General features: G+C 42.5%; 1 protein-coding gene across 1 annotated transcript in view; it reads left to right on the top strand.

Annotated features, from left to right (window-relative positions):
* LOC126548146 (putative helicase MOV-10) overlaps positions 1-23,208 on the top strand; it is a 131,103-nt gene that overhangs the window by 106,505 nt on the left and 1,390 nt on the right. Inside the window, exons 7-17 of the mRNA XM_050196268.2 lie at positions 4,320-4,471; positions 4,563-4,739; positions 4,808-4,955; positions 5,091-5,252; positions 5,406-5,506; positions 5,575-5,792; positions 8,290-8,444; positions 10,025-10,273; positions 17,639-17,815; positions 19,774-19,862; positions 19,929-20,032. Coding sequence (XP_050052225.1) covers positions 4,320-4,471; positions 4,563-4,739; positions 4,808-4,955; positions 5,091-5,252; positions 5,406-5,506; positions 5,575-5,792; positions 8,290-8,444; positions 10,025-10,273; positions 17,639-17,815; positions 19,774-19,862; positions 19,929-20,032 — 1,732 coding nt within the window. The remainder of the gene's footprint in view (positions 1-4,319; positions 4,472-4,562; positions 4,740-4,807; positions 4,956-5,090; positions 5,253-5,405; positions 5,507-5,574; positions 5,793-8,289; positions 8,445-10,024; positions 10,274-17,638; positions 17,816-19,773; positions 19,863-19,928; positions 20,033-23,208) is intronic.

Below are 23,208 nucleotides of genomic sequence, written 5' to 3'. Positions count from 1 at the left end.
GACCATTTCAATGTAGCCATTGAATCTAAGAAAATAGAGCGTGCCCACTGTCTTGGTCGCCACTTGCGAGACCGGTGCCGCCACATAATAGTAAAATTTACCTCTTTTAAAACCAAGGAAACTGTTCTCGTTAATGGCTCTCAACTCAAAAATACACATTTTAGCATTGGGGAAGATTTCTCGCCTCACGTTCGGAACGCACGGAAGCACCTTCTCGCTTTTACTAAAGAAAAATCCGGTCCTTTTCTTTTACGATATAAAACATTATTTATGGGCTCCAAACGCTACGTATTCGACGATACAACCGAAACTGTCTAAGAAAAATCATAGCTACCCGCTCCCCACCCCAAATCATTAAATGGTTCCGTTCCTGGTCATAAAGCTAATCTCTCTTTTTCGATTATTTTCACAAACATTCGCAGCTTTCTTTCTAAACGCCACCACGTGTCAAGCCTTGTATCTTCATCCAGTAGCAATTTACTTATTCTAACTGAAACGTGGTTGACCTCTGACGTCACCGATGACGAAGTTTTATCCGACTTGCCCAACTTTAATCTTTTTAGAAAGGATCGTCTCGGCACATGCGGCGGGGGCGTCCTCATTGCTGCAAACAAACAACTTTCGTGCTCTGTTATCAAAATATCCTCCGACCTTGAAATATTATGGTTAATCTGTCGTTCCGCACCACAGTCGGTGCTCTTAGGTGTTTGCTACAGGCCTCCTAGATACACTCCAGATTTTTCACGCGAACTTAATAATATCTTAACCAAACTTTCGACTAAATACCCTAATGCTCGCATCGTTCTCTTTGGAGACTAACTTTCCGAATATCGATTGAATGACTCTAACCTCGTCGGCACCCAATGCGAAAGAAACTAACGAATTTCTTGACGTTTTCCTAAACTTTAATCTTACTCAGATGATATCACAACCTACACAAGTCACTTCCGATACTGCCAATATTCTTGACATAATCTTAACAACAGATCCAAGGAGCCTGTCTTTAACATTTCTAAAAGAAATAAGTGACCACAAAGTAATTCATGCTAATTTTGCCTTTGTTCCTGAAATACGTCAAGCTTGCAGGAAAACAATACGACTATATGACAAGGGGAACTATGGGGCCATCATTAGTGAACTTGATGCCTTTTTTCCATCGTTTCAAGACGGTTTTTGGGAACGACCTATTAACGAAAACTGGTCACTCTTCAAAAACAAAATGAACCGATTAGCTGATGACTTCATCTCTAAGGTAACTTTCCGTCCCACCCGCCAAAAACCTTGGTTTACTAAGTCATTAAAATCGCTTGAAAACAAGAAGAAACGTCTTTTTCGTGTCGCCAAGACTAGAAACAGCGTTTACGCATGGGACAAATACAACATTGCAGAAAAAGCATACTTAACAGAAGTGCGCAACGCTAAATACTCATTCTTTCACTCTGAGCTACCAAAAATCCTTGCTGATTCACCCAAACGTTTCTGGCAAAATCTAAACCCACATGACACCCCTCCTGTTATCCTTACTAATCAATCTGGTCAAGAAGCAAGTTGTTCAGAAAGTGCCAATATATTTCATGTAGCCTTTTCGTCTGTCTTTACGAATGAACCTAACCCTACTGAAACAGAACTGTTTTCCGTTAATTTACCTGAAATGCCACCCATAAGCATTAGTTTCTCTGGTATCCTGTCCTTAATTGAAAAAATTAAGTTCTCATCTTCTACTGGTATGGACGAAATAAATTCCAAGCTCATAAAAAACACTAAGCACATATCTGCCGAATTTTTACTGTTACTGTTTTCCCAGTCACTCTCCTCAGGAATTCTCTCCTACGACTGCAGGGAAGTGTGGTAAGGTCATTCCAGTTCACAAAGCAGGCAACAGAGACTGTCCGTTATATTACCGCCCCATATCTCTAACCAGTGTGTGCTGCAAACTCATGGAACATATCATATAATCTCAGATCATGCAGTTCCTTGATTGTAACAGCTTTTTTCATCCCTCTCAACACGGATATCGAAAAGGCCTCTTATGCGAATCCCAACTAGCCCTTTTTCTTCACGACCTGAATGCTAACCTCGACACTAACCTACAAACAGATGCTATTTTTCTTGACTTCACCAAGGCTTTTGATAAAGTACCACACAAGCGTCTACTAATGAAGCTCTCTCAACTAAATCTGCCACACGACGTTCTAAACTGGATCGCCCAATTTCTGACTAACCACTCTCAGTTTGTTTCCCTTAACAATGTCAAGTCTGACTCGCTTTCTGTAACGTCCGGCGTGCCGCAGGGCTGTCCTCGGCCCACTTTTATTTCTAATATATATCAACGACTTGCCTAATAATTTATCATGTAACATCCGCATCTTCGCTGACAACAGTGTTATCTACCGCAAAATAACTAACATATCTGACCAAACAGCCCTACAGAATGATCTTAATAAAGTGTTTGACTGGTGTAACCACTGGCTAATGACCCTTAATCCTAACAAATGTAAATTAGTTTCCTTCCACCGCCGCAAAAACCCGCTCCAATTTCCCTATGAAATCGCTAACATACCAGTTAAAACAAGTGAATCCTATAAATACCTTGGTGTAACACTAACCCCTGATCTTTCCTGGCGCACCCATGTCACGAATATCATTTCATCGGCTAACCGATCATTAGGATTTCTAAAACGCCATCTGCGTCACTCACCCTACCACGTAAGACTTTTGGCTTACCAATCGCTAATTCGACCCAAACTTGAGTACGCATCACCAATCTGGAGCCCTCACCAAGTTTATTTGATTAACGCTATCGAAGCAGTGCAGAATCGTGCTGCTCGCTTCATTCATTCTTCTTATTCATATGATATCAGCGTGTCATCCCTTAAGAATGGCTCTGGTCTGCCCACTCTTTCGTCTCGCCGCAGGATCGCCACACTATCACTTTACCACAAGTTTTATCACAGTTCTTTCAGCCATCCACCTTACATCGCTCCCGCCGCTCGCACATCCCCCCGCACGGGCCATCCACTTCAAGTCACCCGACCCCGTTCTGGCACCACTACTTTTTCTGCATCATTTTTTTGCCGCGCAGCTTCAGAATGGAATGGCCTTCGCCACGACATTGTTTCAATCACCTGTCCATCACGTTTTATTCAAAGTGTATCCATATACCTGTCTTGTTAAAAACCTGTGGCATTTGTAGTATCTCTGTACAACCCACCCCTTATGTAACACCCCCTTGTGGGGTCTTTAAGGAAATAAAGTGAAGTGAAGTGAAGAGTGTTTATGCATAAAAATATGTACAAATTTGCCAAATAATGCTCTGTCCTTGTCACATGCATACAAAAATGGAAGGCAGAATACCCATAGGACACTTCAATGGAAACACTAAGGTATTTTGCATGTATCTTTTCAACAACTAAAGGGACATGTCACAGGGACATGTATTCTCATGAACCTGAATGCCTATAAAAGTTGTAGCAAAACTGAAAGTTCAACTGGAGCAAGATAGCCGAGTTGGTCGGTATTCATTGTGTGTTTTGTAACAGCGCAAAAGCAACGTGAGCAAAAGAAAAAAAGACTCTGCAACATGGTGCTATGTTATCGTGGTTTTCTTCCTTTTGTCTTTGTTGCCTTAATGCTGTTATAGAACGTAAAATTAAAGTTCTACATTAAGCGATGCTTGCAGTCTCACCTCGTCAACCACATGTAGTGGCAAATTTTTTTTATAACTAACATTGACTATTGGAATTTCACTCCTTTCTTTTAAAATACCAGCATCAATGTGTGGCCTAAATTTTGCTCACGTAGAAGTGACAACAAGGTGACTCTAAGTGTTTTGAGTGTATGCGATTGTTTGAATTTGACCTCTCCATATGTTTATGGGAAATATATGAAATTTGTGTTCTTTAGAAGCCAAGAGAGAATCCAGATGATTACTTTTGTTGTTGAAACCCAGTATCCTATTTTAATAGTCAATAGATATGCATAACTTAGCTTTGGGCTCTGTGTCCAGCAGAGGTTGTTATATACCACACAGAACAATTTTGTCCATGGTAGGGGATTTGCATCTCATTCTTGCAACCATTTTATCCTCCTTCAGTGGCAATAGAGTGAATATTTGCGGTTACTTTGGTTAAATATTTACTGCATTGATGCCTTTATCACCTCTGAAACCATGCCTTCTTTACATCTCAGTGCAACCGTGCAGGGCATAGCTTAAATCAGCAACAATGGCTATCATCCAACATGATTCCTGAGCAGTGTAGCAGGACAGGGAGAATTAACAAATCACAGTGCACTGTGTGACGAGTGCCTTTTTCTTCTAGGTACCTGGTGCAACAGAAGGACGCCCCTCAGTTATGAAAGGAAACAGGTTGTTTATTCGTTCCTCATTAAGCCACCCTACTTCAGTGACTGAGTATGAAGCAGTTGTCCACAAAACAGATGGCCCATACATTACGGTCAGGGTTAGTGAAGAGTGAGTGCATACATTTCCAGCTGCTTGAATGTGCAAAGAGTAGTCTCATGACAAATAATATTTACACTGCTCTTGCCATGTGTATGTGCAGGTTTAACCTCATTTACATCAAAGGAATGAGGTTTGACATCCGCTTTACATTCAATCGAATACCGTTAACGCGGATGCATCGATCTCTTGACACATGCAAGAAACGAAGCCTCTGGAGTTTCATTTTTCCCTGCAGCTCTGTGCCATCAAAACCTGCACTGGAACTGTCTGATCTGAGGTAATGATCCTGTTCCTGGCAGTTAATATTTTATATAATTCCCTTGTTTTCTGCATGTCGCAAAACAGGTTTTTCAACAAGAAGGTACAAGAGAATCGAGAGCAGTCCAAAGCTGTCCGCGATATATTGTTAGGGTTGCATCGCCCTTATCCATACCTTCTGTTCGGCCCTCCTGGTACAGGGAAAACAGTCACTCTAGTAGAAGCAATTAAACAGGTAGGCAGTTTTTCTTTGGCAGTGCTTATATAGCCTGTGGCCGTTATTATTCATTTTTGTATATTCAACTTGACTTGCCTCTTTTACTTTGTGTTGTGTGGAAATGTCAGAATAAGTCTAATATTGTTACTGCAGATATGCACGCTGATCCCATCTAGTCGCATTCTGATTACTGCTCCGTCAAATAGTGCAAGTGATTTGTTAGCCGAGCGGCTTTTGGATCACGTGATGCCATCACAAATGCTTCGATTGTACTCTTCTTCTGTCCACCCTGACAAAACTTCAAAGAAACTAAAGGTAGGGTGCACATTCCATAAGATCTCTGCATGTCTGCTTGTATTGCAAATTTCTTAAATGTAGTGGGCTGGCATGTTGTTACTGTGTTCCCTGAGCTGTTTCCCCAAGGGGGGGTATTTTTATGAAGTATGCACGTCCTATTGTTTTCCTTAGAAATGCTGCAATTTTTCGGAAGGTGAAAGTGAACGTCTTTACACCGCGTCAGAGTTAAAGAAGTACAGGATCATTGTGGTCACTCTGGTCACTTCGTCAAAGTATGTGTTTTTTTATCTTCTTCCTCTTTCACATGTGCTAGTGTTACCATTGTGTGAATGCCCTGCAGGTTGATCTCGGCAGGCTTGCCTGTCAACCATTTCACTCATGTGATTGTGGATGAGGCTGGCCATGCTTTGGAGCCAGAGTGTGACATCCCTCTGATGGGACTTCTGGATGCTTGGAAGCCTGACATGAGTGGTACAGGGGGACACATAATTCTGGCTGGGGACCCTATGCAACTGGGTCCAGTCATCCGAAATCGTCTCTGCTTATCTTACAACCTGGGTATGCACTGCCCATGTATGTGTATGTGCAGATTATGCAGTGTTATGTGCAGTGTTATGCTGCAAGATGCTCACAATGGCACATTTAATGTTTTAACCCTTTCTAGTCTAATTATTCCTGCAACATAACACTTTACAGCAAATATGAGACCTAGAAGAAAAGTGCACCTGCCAAAACTTGCCACTTCGGTGCTGCAGGTAAACATTGTTATTCCTAATATTTCGCAAGTGTCATAGTCCAATAGTACTGAGGTTAGGTCTTCCCATATTTTGTGGCCATACTTTTTTAATTTCATTTTATTTTCTTAAAGATGCCATTGAAGGGGTGTTACATAAGGGGTAGGTACATACATGAAAAATTGAAAGCCATATTTTTATTACAGTGCAAGGTAATTTCTTATGGTGTTTAAAAATGTGGAAGGATAGGTTATGACTGTGATTTCGTTAGAAAGGCCGTTCCAGTCTGCTGCTGCATGAAAAAAGAGTGACCGGTGCAACTGGAGATGCGTGCCGGGGGGAGAATGTATGGGGGCTGCCGAGTGAGCTCTAAAAGAAATTGTGAAAAAGACAGACTAGCAATGCGGCGACGAGATGCAAGCAATGATAAGCCGGATACTGTTTTCAGTGCTGATATGCTGACGTCGTAGGAGTAACTTAGAATGAATAAATCTTGTAACTTGATTTTGAAGCGATTCGAGTTGATTGATGACATATACTTGATGGGGGTTCCAAATGGGGAATGCATATTCTAATTTCACCCTGACGAGAGACTGATAGGCTAGTAATTTTACATTTTTTGGGGTGTGGCGCAAATGGCGTTTTAGAAACCCGAGTGTTTTGTTAGCAGATAAAATGATGTTAGCAGATAAATGATGAAATGATAATGTGCTGTCCCGGGTTAAATCACTACAAAGGATTACTTCGAGATAGAAGGTTGGCGTCAGCAATTTGGTGCAAGAAAACAAGTGGATTGCTGCGGCGGTGGAAGGAGACGCTTACATTTGTTACAGTTTAGTTCCATTAGCCAAAGGTTACACCATTCTTGTACACTTTGCAGGCCGTTTTGAAGAGGCGTGTTATCGCAACCATGCAGGTCTTGCTGTGGTTTCTGTGCACTGCCTAGGCAAACCCAAGATAATGTTTAATAACCCTGCGTTACTCTTGTATTGCACCAAGCACTGAACGACATCAAAATTCCTCATCCACATCAGCGCCAACCAGCATCAATCAGCGAAACGCTAAAGAAAAATTTGCTTACACCATTTCCCACAGAGAGATCTGCATAATATTTTCTTGCACGCTGAATTTGTGTGCAGGACATCTTGTTTTTTCTTACATTGAAAATTATTAAATTTTTGCTCTTGTTGCCAGTTGCAGCAGAAGCTCGTTAATCTGTTCCTGTTTGTTATCCTGGCTCTTACACTCAGAAATTCAGATCCTGTTTTGTTCCCGTAGGGTCATTTGTATTAGCTACCCTTTGTTACGTTTGTCTTTCCACTTGCTATATTGCAATGGCGTGCCGTGAACGTGGCATCACCTGTCAATGGTGCCTACGTTGGTTACATATGTCATCATTGAAAACAGTGACTGTGCAGCACCTGCCATGTGGCACAGTACAATCACCATCACTGTTTTGATAAAGACAGTGGTCGCCAATTTTAACACACCTTACACCAACAAAAGTGAGAATAAGATGGATGAAGGTACAAGTGGTCCCCCCACACCCACGTTTGCAGATGCTGTTGTAATGCATTGCACAATTACTTGATTCACACAGATGGACAGAAATTGAAAAAAAAGCTATGCATGCTCAAAAAGAGGCTGTTATTATCCAAGATTAAACCCAAGCACCAGATGAAAATCGCAAACTTCGAGTGTGATTCACAGCTACGACCACTTGAAAAAAGTGTTTACATTCAAACTGTTAGGCAGCAATAACAAGCTTTACTTAATGGGTTTTCAACAGTTTGTTGGCTTTCTATTCAACTTCAAATTAAGTGTTGTGTGAGAGTAGCTTTCTGCTTCAGTGCTGCCGCAAGCATGGATGTTAAGTTTCCCTGGATTATGCGCACTTTCTCCTTTGTCCTTTAAGAAATGTATTGACAGCTGCTTGTTGAGAGCATAGGCCCTCCTATGTACTCAGAAATATTTGGATTGTTCCCAGCCTGCTCCAAAAAACAGTTTCACGTGCTCTTAAAGCTGTTTGTAACCATGCTTTCCAAGTTGCAGCCTGATTAAAGAACTTCAGGTGGTGAAAATTAGTGTGAAGCCTTGCACTAAAGCACTTCTGACAACCATGGGGTATAAACTTCAGATATAAAACCCCATCAACTGTTTACAGTTATGCTGTCCACTTTTGCAAGTGTGCATATGTGCACATCATTGTTATAATTGCCCATCATTTGCACATCATTGAGCACCATTCATATAATTTCTATATGTTCTGTTGCAGTTACTTCAAAGCATCAAATTGATTTATGTGGCGTTTATTCATGCAGGTGTGTCCCTACTTGAGCGACTTATTAAATTGCCTTCATACCAGCAGAATGATGAGCACAATGCACACATGGTGACGAAACTGCTCAGAAACTTCAGAAGCCATGCAGACATCCTCAAAGTTCCAAATGAGATGTTTTACAATAGTGAACTGAAGGTATGACTAGTGACATGCAACCTTTGTGTAACTTTTGGCGATTGTGTCCTAGTGTTTAGATTTCGTGACCTGTAAATGTTTTTATGCTACTCTTATACTTTCGATTAATGCAGAGAATGACTTGAATTTGTTTTATTTGGTACAAATTTTTGTTATAGCATTCACCTATGAGCAGTAACATGAAAAGCTACATTTTTTTTTCAAAGACAATTATTCTAGAACTCGTATGTGAACACGTACAAGTAGCTTCCCTGCTGCATATTCCTCCTTCTGGACCATGGTTGGGTGTAGTGCGATAAATGGGGACAAAGAAAGTCAGATGCAAACATGGTGCTGTTTATTTCCTTTCTTTCTTCATCCCCATCTACAGCACTGTCTCAGCCATAATGTCAATCGGCTCTCCTAACTTTCTCTACTTCTGGACTATTATGTTTGGCATTGATGTCAACAGCTGTTGCTTTTTGTATGCGTTTCTCAGTATTCTGTCACAGTTCTCACAGGGATACTTCCATATATATGTGAATACCAGATGCCTTTTCAGTTCAGGCACTGAGAGATTCCTTACATATGTTTACAGAACTTGGAAGAGTTCAGGTGCAGATTAGTCTAGCATTTCTGGTTAGCCAGGTAGCGGCCAGCAAAGTCCAATATGTTAAGCTGGCGACACCAGGAGTGTCGGAAATATCCCCCTGTATAGTTTGCCTTGCCGAGTGTGACCGCACAGGAGCTCGGCGATTAACTGTTGTCACAGCACATGCGCACAAGTTTGCAGCAAGCGAACACGTTCTTGTTTGGCGAAAACAAACTTCGTACTCTTTACTTTTCGGTGCACTCGAACTTTACGACTGCATGATGCCGGCCAGCCAAGCTAGCGTTCGCTGCATCCTGGTCTAGCAGCTCTGGCAAGAGACAGGATGTATTCTACTCTTATACCAGTGATGTGAAGGCGCTCTATACCCCCCAGCTAAGCTGGCTGTGCCATGACACTAGACTGTAGCATGTCCTCTTTTCGCTGGCATAACGTGACTGAGCTTGGTTACTCTACGCTGGTGAATTTTTGTGATTGAATGATCTACGATTTGAGAAAAATTAATTCAATGAACTTTTTGAAATAAGTAGGAAGTTCTTTCACTTTGTGAAGCTTCATGTCCGTAGATGACTCAAACAATCGTGCTTGGACAGTCAGTCTGAAATACTATCAAATGCATGAATAAGGTTGATCACAGCATTACAGTACTGCTATCTTGATGATGGATGGTTACAAAATGCTAAAACCCACTGCAGTGGCTTATTGGTTGAGTGTTTTCTTCCATACTGTGCAACCATGTCATCGTAGAAGTGTAATTGAGCTCTGGGTGCATTGTGAAAAACATCTGGGGAACCCTAATTAAGCTGAAGCCCTGTACTGCAGCGTACTTTATATTACCTTGGTTTTGTCAATGGTAAACCCAATCAATCAATCAGTTATTCACAGAATGGAGAGTAGTGATTATACAAAAATACTCATGAGAGTAATTATTATGGCTAGCAATAAATAAATTGCTAAAAAAATTTCAAAATTTTATTTTCTGCCATTGCAGGTGTTTGCAGATGAGATGATTACCCAAAGCATGTTGACGTGGGAGGGACTGCCCACAAAGGGTGTGCCACTTCTTTTTCATGGTGTTTGTGGAAAAGACATGAGGGAGTGTAACAACCCCTCATATTTCAACCCTGATGAGGTCAGGATTGTGGTGGACTATGTGATTTCCTTGTTGGATGGTAAAAATGGAGTGCGAACAAAGGTTCGAAAGTCTGACATTGGAATTGTTTCTCCCTACCGCAAGCAGGTTTGTAAATCATTGGCACATATGCAGTGCTTTAAGCATCATGTACTTCACAAGGTTGCACTTGTGATCATGATACCTACTTTAGTTTTGGAATGCAGTGTTTAAATTAAGCATTTAAGATTCTTACACAGAACTTCTTGTAATTACTGTCAAAGCTCTTCTCTTCCTATAGTAATATATGCCATTCAGATAATGACCTAGTTGCATCTGCAAGTCTTTCTGCAGGACGAAACCCCTTGCACCTAAAATCACCTTTGTGCAGAGGCTTGCAAGCTGTTTTGTTGCACATACATATTGCACATACATATTGTCCATGATACTGTCATGCCCCCCTGCCCCCTCCCCTTCACTTTTTATTCGTTTTCTTCTAAATATGTAATGGTCTTGCTTTTCTTTTCTCATTGTTATCTGTCACTTTTGATCTTGCATCTGACGTACTCAATTAAGTAGGTTTCCAGTATGGTTTTGACTGTGGTGCATAAACACATTGATTCAATAGGGCAGGTCTCTGTGAACATTAAGGGCCAGTTTTAAGTGCTCTGTTTTGCTGTAATTTGTAAACACAATTTAAAGGTTTTGCATTATTTATCGCTGATCTAAGCAATGGTTCCCTGTACAATTGCTTCCACCTCTGCCTATCCAAGATAGACTGAATAAGTGACAGCTTACCTGCACGTGATGTCATCTGTGATACATTTTACATGGCACTGTGCAAGCCTCTTTAATAGTGTACATGTACGTAGTGATTTGTTCTCTGTGCCCTCAAAAAATGAACACAGTTCAGACAGTTTTTCAAAGCTATGGCACAATTCCAGCTGAGATTGTGCATACTCTGCTGCAGCTGCTTTGTCATACTCTGCTGCAGCTGCTTTGTTTAAATGCAGTCGCTGCATGCACAAGTGTGAGGGTAAAGGTTTGGAGCAAATCTATTTTGGATATACTGAGATCTGTGGTCGATCTGTTAGGGTGCACGGAATAAAGGGAGGGTGAGAGAGAGTGCAACAAAAAATCAATAGTGCAATGGTGACAACTGCTGGTGAGGTATGAAGGGGAATATGTTGAAAGAACTTGTTTCAATTCTTCAGGAAATAATTAGGGTAGATGCAGTGCTGTACTGTTATTGTCTCCCTGTGAGAGGTGTATGCATTGGAGTGCACTGTAGTGAGTGCGCTGTAGGCGCCGTAATGTGAAAGAATGCATTGGTGCAAGCGAGTCGTAGTAAGAAACACTGAATGCACTCATTCATACCAACCAGCGATAGACATCACTGATGTCACTGAATGATAAAGTGCGCAAGTAGGTGAGCCATATATAGCCGCATGTAATTTGAGTTTATGGGCGGAGGCAGTGGCTTGAGCAGAAGATAATTTCATAATTTTTCCTTAACAAGATAGCCATATGCATAAACAATTTTCTTTGGTATGAAAAATATTACTCCAGAAACCCTTTAAAGTATCACTCGTATAATTAACTGAAGTAGTTTGTAAGTTGCTAACCAAAAGCTCCCCGAATGAACCTATTGAAAATTGTGCTTGCATTAATAAATTAGTCTATGCCTTCAGCACAGACCCGTATATGCCTGTACCAGTACCAATACCAAGGCGATTTTAATTTTTGGGAGTATCTATGAAAGTGTCTTGCAATTTCCCACAGTTAACCCTTTCATTGTCTAGTTTTTTTCTGAGGTGATGCACATCCAGCGTAGGGTTTTTTCTTGGGTATCATAAAACAAGCAAAGTGTCTTATTTTTCATTATGCATAAGGAAAAAAATCACACTAGGGCGATTCCACTAGAGATCAACACGGGTCAAAAATTTCATATTTTAGATTTCATTGAATATTTTATATTTTATGCGCATATCACTAGGTAGCACTAAAGTGAACGTGGCTTCTTTGCCAAATGAATATTTCAGGAGGAAAAAATAACGAGATTCTTCAGTGTGGGGGTGCCTATTTAATGCACAAGGCATTTTCACAAATTCACAACGATGTAAAATACAGTATGTTACAGCTACAAAGAATACATTCTTGTGTGTAAAAGCTAGACGTAAAGAAGGGTCAGCTAGCACTGTTTCAGGCTTCCGTGCAAAACGGAAGTGTCTTAAAAAATTGCTTAGTTTGCTACAATCTTCAAAAGTTGCTATATTTGCGATTTTTTATCAACTAAACCAATACATGTAGCCTTCTGAAATTTGCTGGACTGCGAGACCTTAACCTATTCAACAATTCTGCTGAATATTATTGCTGTATCACAAATTACCATTTCTACAATTCGCCTCAAATTTGAAGTTTTGACAAAAATGAACGCTATTTAAGAATGAAAATAAAAAAAACCCCATCGTAAATTTTTCTCAAAATCTCGTAAACAACTATTCATAGGCACGTGAAAAAGAATTTTAAAAAACATGTTGCATTATTTTGTTTGTAATCACAATACAGCTGGTAGAAATGAGAGCTTTGCCAGAATGCAGCAAGGTGCTGAGGAAAAGGAACATCGGGGTAAAAAGAGCGTGCATAAGGCTCTGACTTGCCTAAACTTGACCGTAATGGTGACGTAAAGCCAGTTTTGGTAAACTAATTATTTCAACCACGCCGTTCTAAAATGTCTGAATTTCCGGCATAAATTCATGAAGTTATGCCTCTCCTCAGCCATCATTGGCGCCCATATTTAGTTCAGGCTTTCAGATGCGGCTGCTGTAAAAATCGACTCTTTTGATCGAGTTGATAGAGTGTAGAAGAATGGGAAGTGAATCCACAGGAGGCGATGAATTCTTAACGGAAGAAGACGAACTGGGAGGTAGAAAGAAGTGCCACTTGAAACTGCCTCACGTTCATCAGCAGAAGTCGGATTCGCGACGAAGGAACTTTCGCCCGGTGCTAAAGCAAATTCATCTCGGTGGCACTGCAAGGTCCAAATCTTACTTCGTATAGTGCAAGCGCCATTTGGACCCCTCAGGTACCAAATGCGGCATGTGCACCGAATGGTTCGCCAAATTTATAGAAACCTATGACATGTGCTCTTCGTACCAAAAGCGAATGCGCTTGTTGACTCTACTGCGAAGCCAGCTGGATCGCCGAAACGTTCAAGCTCTCATTCCACATTTGTCAGCCTACATGATATACGAATCCCGACGGCGCGAGAAATGTGGAATATGGTCAGCACCAGACGCACCTGAGAGAACACGGTTGAACCCAACAGACGTTTAGACCGCTGTGGAATATTATACCAAAGACGAGCATGGATATGCTCTGCAGACTCCCAACAAAAAGGACGTAGTATATGTTTCGATTGATGGAAACAAACAATAGGCTGCCAAGAGATTCATGACCCGCTCGGTACGGGAGACATATGGTCTCTTTAAGGAAGCCCATCCGGATACATCTATTGGGCTCTCAAAGATTTATTCTCTCCGGCCGAAATGGGTTCTTCTTGCTCCACAACAAGAAGTGTACCTTTGCATGTATTGCGCCAACGCCACACAGTGTGTTTCCGCGCTAGAAGAGCTCATTGAAGGTGCCTACACAATTACCCACCTCAAAGAAGTATGTCTTTGCACCTCGACCACGACCGATTCTTTCCCGGGCGACTGTGATTATTGTGCCCCCCCCCCCAGATGAGGATACCTTTACTACTACAACTTTGGGAATCCCTGAAGAGATAGAGGTAAACAATGCGGTATAGGAAAATGGCGACCTCGTCAAAAAGACAGCACAGGCTACTACCTTTCTCCAGGAGCTTGGTGCATGGCTTGTCAAGTGGATCACCCATGATTATATAAGGGCATTCAAGTATCAGCAATACACGACGCCAAACGGAATCAACAGCACGGATCCCGTGTCTTTGACTTTGCAGAGAATTGGACAGCTGTTGTACCGAACGACGTACAATCATACCATTGGCACAAAAAAACAGGTCTCATTATTTACGTGTGTCGTCACAAGTAGAGGATCCACTCAATGTTTTGCGGTTCTTAGTGATGAGGTATGTCATGATGCTGCACACGCTAGCTTCGTGCTGGAAAAAATCGATGAGTGCATGAAGGAAGAACTTCAGCTTGGCAAACATGCTACATACGTGTCTGACGGCGCCAGTAGCCATTTCAAAACAAGTATCAGCTTTAGCAGCTGTCACAGAAGGAGCACGCGTCAACAAAGCAGCTTTTTTTTCGGCCACAGGACATGGCAGAAACGCTTGCGATGGTGTTGGTGGCTTAGTAAAGCACCAGGCCTCGCTGTACAATCTCGGAGCAGACAGCACTACAGTCATTAGGCCAGCCTCTGAAATGGCGGCGCAGATGGCCGCAACGCTGAAAAACGTAAAACTGCTCTATGCAGATGTGGATGAAGTGGAGAACTTTCGCCGCCTCAAAAGGAACCAGTGGAAATCTTTGTCACGTGTTCCGGGCATACGGTTATGGCACATTGGGTTAAGCGAGCCTGACGCCACCAATTTCGATCGCGTTGTATTAGTGTCTCACACTGCTGCAGGTGATTGGAAAATGATCAAGCCTTTCTGAGCGTATACAGCGGGTATGTTCGAATTTCCTTGCGCCCTCTCCCTGCCTCAAGTGTGCATCATCATCAAGTGTGCACTGACAGGTCAGTTAGTCAACAGGAAAGCAACTGTGCCACTGCGTATTGGATTCGCTCCATTAGAAATGCGTGATCTGGCCCTCTGGATCGGTTGGTCCTATAAAAAAATACGGAAAGAGCTGCCAGTACTGCAGCGCTTCGTAAACTTAGGACGTGTTCTCAGCACGCTATCATCGTTTAGCATTCGTCAGTGGTGCTTCAACAACTATCCCATACATTGTATACCAGCAAGTTTGGCCGAGAGTTCATGTGGCCCTGCCAATACTTCAATGAAGAAATAAATGTTCGACTTGAGGCTTTGCACAGAGGCAATTTCCTCAAGAGTGCGCGGACCAGGTAATGTTTCGCAAAAGACCCAAGTATCTGAAAGAGGAAGTGTCTTGATTCTTTCCAGCTTTTCTAAGAAACTGAACTTTCCGACAAGTGGTGATCCTTAGGGACTGTGAACTTTTTATTATATAGTATTCTAACAGTTCCTTTTTTTCTTTTTCTTCAGAGGTGGTAAAATAAACAATCGCTGGAACTATCTGCCAGCTAACCCTGCCTTAACTAACCGCATCGCCACTCCCACCACCGCCTCTTAGGTTGTATAATGACGTTCATGTAATGACCAGTACGACATTTTTAGAGGCATTTACCTGCTGCACATTCTGTTACCTGTGTACATTTATACAGAGTTAACTGTTAATTCTGTAGCACACAAAGAAATAAAGACCCTGCATTAACAGAAGGCACAAATTATCTACGCTGCAAGGCGCACGCACTTGCTGTTAAATAAAGTGAGCCACGTAATGGTTATGCTGACGCTTCGTTATTCCCATTCAACGTAGAAGTAGTGTACTAAACGCACTTTTATGCAGAAGTAATAATTATAAGGTCAAAACTGGCTTTACGTCGCCATTACGGTCAAGTTTAGGCAAGTCAGAGCCATATGCACGCTCTTTTTACCCCGATGTTCCTTTTCCTCAGCACCTTGCTGCATTCTGGCAAAGCTCTCATTTCTACCTGCTGTATTGTGATTACAAACAAAATAATGCAACATGTTTTTTAATATTCTTTTTCACGTGCCTATGAATAGTTGTTTATGAGATTTTGAGAAAAATTTACGATGGGGTTTTTTTTATTTTCATTTTTAAATAGCGTTCATTTTTGTTAAAACTTCAAATTTGAGGCGAATTGTAGAAATGGTAATTTGTGATACAGCAATAATATTCAGCAGAACTGTTGAATAGGTTAAGGTCTCGCAGTCCAGCAAATTTCAGAAGGCTACATGTATTGGTTTAGATGATAAAAAATCGCAAATATAGCAACTTTTGAAGATTGCAGCAAATTAAGCAATTTTTTTAAGACACTTCCGTTTTGCACAGAAGCCTGAAACAGTGCTAGCTGACCCTTCTTTACGTCTAGCTTTTACACACAAGAATGTATTCTTTGTAGCTGTAACATACTGTATTTCACATCGTTGTGAATTTGTGAAAATGCCTTGTGCATTAAATAGGCACCTCCACACTGAAGAATCTGGTTATTTTTTTCCTCCTAGAATATTCATTTGGCAAGGAAGCTACGTTCACTTTAGTGCTACCTAGTGATATGCGCATAAAATATAAAATATTCAATGAAATCTAAAATATGAAATTTTTGACCCGTGTTGATCTCTCGTGGAATCGCCCACTACTAATCGCAAATGCTCTCTTAGTATGGTCCTTGTATTCCTACCTAACATGAGTGACATGGCGAGACAGAAACACAGAAATGTACTGTCACATCAGTGACACTGGAAGGGTTAAAAAGACACTGTCATGGAAGCAGAAAACTGGTGCGTAATGAGTAAGGATAGCGCTAAGAGATGGACTATAGGTACAGTTCTTGCTAGAGTGCAGTATGTTCAGTTTACCAGTTAAAATTACCCACCATGGTGACTTCGCAGTGCAACACCATAGCTGCCAAGTCTGAGGTCATGGGACCAAATCCCTGCTGCACAGGCCGCATTTCGATCGAGACGAAATGCAAAAACTTTCGTGTGCTGTGCATTGGGCGCACTTTAAAAGATACCCAGGTGGTCAAAATTTCCAGAGAGCCCCACTACGGTGTACCTTATAATCGGGTTGTGGTTTTGACACAAAAAGCCTCAGAATTTTTTTTACGCTTTAATATTCATTGGCATGTATTGAATGAAACAGAAGGTACCTGAAAGGCTTGCAAAAAGTTCTCAGTAGTTTGCAACAGTGTTCTGTGAATTTTCTTTCATAAGCTGTGTGTAGGCCAGTGAATGCTTGGATGATTCAAACTTGAATAAGGAAACTAAAGTAGAAGGGAGAGGGCTTCTTTAGTCAGGTGCCAGTGTTTTCACTAGAGAAGTGGTCCTAGCTGGAAGATGCCCAGAGAATTCATCATCAGCTAATTAATTTTTTGCTGCATTTAAAGCGCTCGCTGTGTGGATGGGTTTCTGCGCGAGGCTCACCCTACAAGCAAGCAAGCAAGTCAGGAAAGGGCACGACACTCCTCCACTCTGCAACACACAAAGAGCTTACGGCAGGGTTCGTTGACTTCCAACACTGCACAGAGAAAGCTCCGCTCACTAACAAATGCAGGTTAATTAACCCAAGATACAGCACAGTGTGACAGTCGCGGCACTTACGAGCAAAGGCTCACTGCAAGACCGATCGAGTATGCACGCCCAGTGCGCTAGGGCTAACCGGGTAGCGCTCCTTCATGAAGCTTTCATTCGATTGCGATGCAATGTGCCTTCAGAACATTATTGTTCTATCACAGGTGCTAAAGATCAGGAGCTTGCTTGAGAAGCGAGGGCATAAGGAAGTTACTGTAGGTTCCACTGAGGAATTTCAAGGCCAGGAACGTTTGGTGATCATCATAACAACTGTGCGAAGCAATCGCAGCCTTGTCCAAGGCGACGTGCGCCACAATCTTGGATTTCTGCAAAACCCAAAGGTAAATATAGTCTGTGCAGGTCTCCATTGCCTTACTTTAACATCATGGCTTCGTGGAAGTGCACAAATGTTGCCTTCTGGGCCATGTGGTCTGTGAAGTCTTTAGAGCGAAGCTTTCTTTGCGTCTTCCTTCAACTTTCCCACTGCTGCTGCTGCTGCTGCTGGGTAGTTCAGAGTCTGTATATAGATGAGAGGTGCGAGTCAGAGAGGAAATGCACCCAGAGAAACTCGTTTTCACCCCACCAGTACGTCAAATGTGCACAATGCCCTCTGGAGCTCCCTGGCTATCGCCACATTAGCCGCTTGACAGCTGTAATTATCCGTGACTCCTTTCAGAAGTATTGCAGAAACTGCAGCGCCTACCTTTCTACTAACCTGCGAGCCCAGAGGGGACGCAGATATAACTGTAGAAAAAAGAGGAGGAGAGGAAGGAGAAGCAGCAGTTCCCATACAAGAGAGGGGGAGGCGACGTGAGAAGGCCAGGAAACCCCACTACTGTATGACAGCAGTGGTATTGGGGAAACAGGATAAGCTTAAGTTCAAGGTACGGTACAGTACATTGCTTCTATTTCTGAAAAATAAACGCCACGCAAATATGTCAAGCGGGCAACTTACGCAGGGCATGCAGAAACAGAGCCGCATTAATTAAAGCGCACCGCAGGGTCCAGGAGAGACACTACGTAAACGGTCGACCGACAAATTAACACTTCTGTGCCCACGGCATTAGCTTTGTGGCTATGGCATTGCCAGAGGTCGTGGATTTGATCACAATTGTGGCAATCGTGACAAAGAATATCATGGTGTCAAAATTAATCCGGAGTCTGCCACTACGGCGTGCCTCATAATCCGTGTGTGTTTTTGGCACGTACAGCCCCATAATCCAATTCAAGTTTAATACTTCTGCCACAATGCGATGTGTCATGTGAGGCAATGACAACGCTCAACCCTCTCAGAGGTTATAAAATATGGCGCACAAGGCCTCAAGCGAAGACCTCTGCCTGTGTGTTCTCTGTACTATGCAGACAAACAGCAGTAACGTTTATCATCAACTCACCATTCTCATGTTTTAGCTTTAGCCATCAACATCACTGCTAATTATTGTCAAACAAAGCATCCAGCATGGAAAGCTTCGCTTACATCTATTCCCATAGTGCATGGGATCTGTAAATTTTTTTTTTACTTCATGTTTTATTTGTGTAGGTAAGTAGTCAGCAGAATGAAACACAAATAGAAGATTGGGTTGTAGATGTAAGATAAAGGTGCCATTAGTTTCCTTTAACAAATATCCAACTTCATGTGAACTTTGTCTAAACACACTGATGCAGGCATTGTACCTGAAGCAGAGAATGTTAGGATTTTTCTGTTCCAAATGCAATTATCATCATGGGTTTTCATTTGTGCCGATTGTACAGCCTATCGTTAGAAACGTAAAGGCCAGCCAGCCAGCCATTGCCAACAACGACCAACTGGCCTTTACTTTTTGCGAGTGGATTTAGATACACACAGGGCATTTCACGTAACTTATACTGACCTTCAGAAGAAAGCGATACATCATGAATGGATGTGACTAACATATATTTCACTGGGATATTCAGCTACTACATCTTTTGTATTGTGCTTAATCAGCACACTGCCAGTGTGGAAGTAGCCATAATTTATTAGTGAAGTGACCCGCCGTGGTTGCTCAGTGGCTATGGTGTTGGGCTGCTGAGCATGAGGTCGCGGGATTGAATCCCGGCCACGGCGGCCGCATTTCGATGAGGGCGAAATGCGAAAATACCCGTGTACTTAGATTTAGGTGCACGTTAAAGAACCCCAGGAGGTCCAAATTTCCGGAGTCCCCCACTACGGCGTGCCTCATAATCAGAAAGTGGATTTGGCACGTAAAACCCCATAATTTATTTATTTTTTTATTAGTGAAGTGCAAATTCGTGAGAAAATATGTGTGTACTGTTTTAGAGGTTCAACGTGGCCATGACCAGGGCAAAAGGTCTCATGGTGATCGTGGGAAACCCCTATACTCTTAGTGAGGATCCATGTTGGAACAGGTGAGTGAAGAACGAGCATTTTGCTGCTACTGCCTCATTTGTACTACCTGAATGTGATTATTTCAGAATTCTGGAGTTCTGCATTACCAAGAGAGCATACAGGGGTGTGCCGTACAAACCAACAAAGTGCCGTGCACAAGCTTCCAACAATGTATCCAAGCTGTCTTTTGGTAAGAAATAAGGTCCCGGAGACTATTTTTATCTCTAATGGATGATTTGGACATTTGCTATGCACCCTTTCTGTTATCAAAGGCAGTAATAGTAATGGCAACTGACATGCATTACATTACTGCCAAGCAGTATTACACATTCATCTTTGTATTCATAACACTCGTAATAGTAGCACTTGAGTAGGTTGTTTCGCGAGGCTTGTGGCTATGATAGCAGCATAAAAACGCCCTGAACCACCCTTATTTGAAGCCTCAAAAAATGCTGAGGAATGAGTATGGTGGCGCCTAGGAATGTATTACCCAAAAAATTTTGGCGGAAAGACCTACTACGAGTGTAGATCCGAGCGCAATATTTATCTTTTCCATTTGCCTTCGACCTGCTCCGTTCACAAGGGACGGGGCAGCGCCAATGGCAGTGCCCCACCTATGGCGTTACGATGAGAGGGCTCGTTGCAGCACCCTGTGGCCGCTGTAGCACATCCAGCTACATACACCTGTAGTGCATGGCAGGGCTAGAGTGCACACTCATGCTCGTGTCCTCCAGTCTGGTCATGCTACGCAGTGTGAACCGGCTTTTTCCTGCAAGGATACTAGGGAAATTTAGATTGCAAATTCTGAAGCGCTATCAATAGCTCAATACAAAGCACGTCTAGGCAGGAGCGGCTGGTCGTGAGAATGCATCCCTTATGGATGCCAAACGCCATTCCTCGCAAGGCGTGGCAGGTGTAGTGTATGTGTGGTCTGGGCCCAAGTTTTGTGTGTTTCAAGGCTAGTTCAGTGTTAAAAACAGTATGAATTTATCGAGACCCTACGCCTTCGACACTGATAAGCAGTGTGACCAAAATTTAATTCCGATGTGGGCAGTTGTGGCCGATCACGAGCAGACAATAGTCCGCTTCTTAAATTATCGAATTTTACGTGCCAATACCATTAACTTATTATGAGGCAGGCTGTAATGGGGGACTCCGGAAATTTGGACCATCTGGGGTTCACTTGCCGTAGTTGCTTAGTGGTAATGATGTTGGGCTGCTAAGCACGAGGTCATGGGATCGAATCCCGGCCACCGCGGCGGCATTTCGATGGGGGTGAAATGCGAAAACACCCATGTACTTAGATTTAGGTGCACATTAAACAACCACAGGTGGTCCAAGTTTCCCAAGTCCCCCACTACGGTGTGCCTCAAAATCAGATTGTGGTTTTGGCATGTAAAACTCCATAATTAATTTACATGGGGTTCTATAATGTGCACCGAAATCTAAGTACACAGGTGTTTTCACATCTCGCCCTCATCGAAAGGTGGCCACCGCGGCCGGGATTCAATCCCACAATTTCGTGCTTAGCAGCCCTACACCATAGCCACTAAGCAACCACGGTGGGTGTAGTCTGCTTTTTCTGTAAGCGTGCAATTCTTATAGAAATTTGAGGCGCACATTTGTTTACTCCAGCCCATTTAGTAAACTGCGTCAGTTAATATACACATTAACAGTAGGGAGAAGCACACTGGTTCAAACGCCCTTTTGATGGATGTCAGCTGTCAATAGCAGCCGTCTATAGGAACCTTGCATGTGATGACATATGCAAGTTGCCGGCAGTTTCGAAATGGGTGAGAAGGCCTCCATTTGAAACGAGTGTTTGACAAAAACGTGACCTAGTGTGAACTCCATGTGCCGCACACGAGTGCAGAATTTCGCCGGATGTTCACAGCACAGTATGCCATCCACAAAATGAGTTTTTTCGTCAAGCCCTAGGAGTGGTTCAGGGGCCTTTTAATGGGCAGCAAGCACTGTAGCTTCACTCACCTTGTGAAAAATTGTCCCAGAGCTTCTATACCAATTACATTTATTATGGCTTACTTCATATGGAATTTTACTGTTGCAGGCTGAGCTGCTTCTTTACAGATCATGCACAGAAGTGTTGGGAAGATGCAATGCATGCAATTCATTTTTTTTCCCTTAGTTTTCAGCAAACGATCAGAAACCCAAGTGGGATCACATTTTCAAGTCCAGCATCATAAAAAACAGGGCATGTGTTTGCAGCCACCATTTCCTCTGTGGCTCAGTGCACTAGGATTTCAGCCTTAGTGACCTTCAGTGTAAAAACAAAAGTAAAGATGAATCAAAATTAAATAAAAATTAAATCGGCTTTCAGCAGAAAAAAAAAAGTGCAGTTTCAATGTTTCAGGTTCAACTATTCAAGGTGCCAGCAAAATTTAAAGCACATCTGTGTAGTCATAAAGCAGATCATATTTTTAAATGAGCCAGTGGTGCCCAGGATAGAGAAATGTTGGAAGTGCTTTCGTGGCACGAGGTAAAGGCTTAGCATGATGTGGCTACAATCATTGTTTTCCTCTTTGATAAGCTGAAGCAGTGGCATGATGGGTATGGTAGGATGTGTGCAAAGGCTGATGAATCAAGTAAAAAGAAAAATAATTTTTCGCAGTGACTGCAAACAAAACGAGACTTGGAGCACTTATTGTCACATGAGGCTTTGCCCCATCACCCATTTCCTAAGAAATGTGGTTTTGCATCTTCAAACCATTTTCTACTATCGTTTTCGCAGCATGTTGCACTCGTCCCTTTGCTATTTGTAGTGCACACATCTGCATCTGTTAAATGGCCCTGAAGTTCAGTTTTAGACAGCAGTATTCTCTAAGCAAAGATTCAGTTGTGTAGGTGTGCTTGTAATTGATATAGCAGTAAAACAAAGGAAGGTACAGTGAAACCTCGTTAAACCGTAGTTGGCCGGAGCTTGGAAAAAGTATGTACTAAACGGTAGTATTGTTTAACTGAAATAGCATGAGACTGCCCACTTACCTGTCAAAAACGGAGCTCAGAGAAAGTGCGATGAAAGGGCAAAAACATGCAGTATTTATTCACTTCGTGCGACATTAGTCTTATTTTCGTTTCATGCTGCGGCAGCTTAGCAGCAACAACAACAGCCTCAAATTCTAAGATGCGAGCCAGCTTTTCCAGCCCCCTCTTCTCGGCAAACACTCACATGGCAGCTACCTCGTTTGCGTTGCATATTCTCCGTGCACGGGAGCGGTAGCACTGCAGAAGTCGCGGGGTGGTGGTGTCGTCGCGACAATTGCATGCATGATGCTGACGCAAAGCGCAGCTTCTGCTACTGTTGGGCCTGAATCGCCCATGCTGTCGCTTTTCATGTCGTCCTCATCA

The sequence above is a fragment of the Dermacentor andersoni genome, chromosome 1 (assembly GCF_023375885.2).
Source record: "Dermacentor andersoni chromosome 1, qqDerAnde1_hic_scaffold, whole genome shotgun sequence".
Classification (NCBI taxonomy): Eukaryota; Metazoa; Arthropoda; class Arachnida; order Ixodida; family Ixodidae; genus Dermacentor; species Dermacentor andersoni.
Note: the sequence above shows the minus strand (reverse complement) of the source record. Positions and strands in the feature narration are given on the sequence as shown.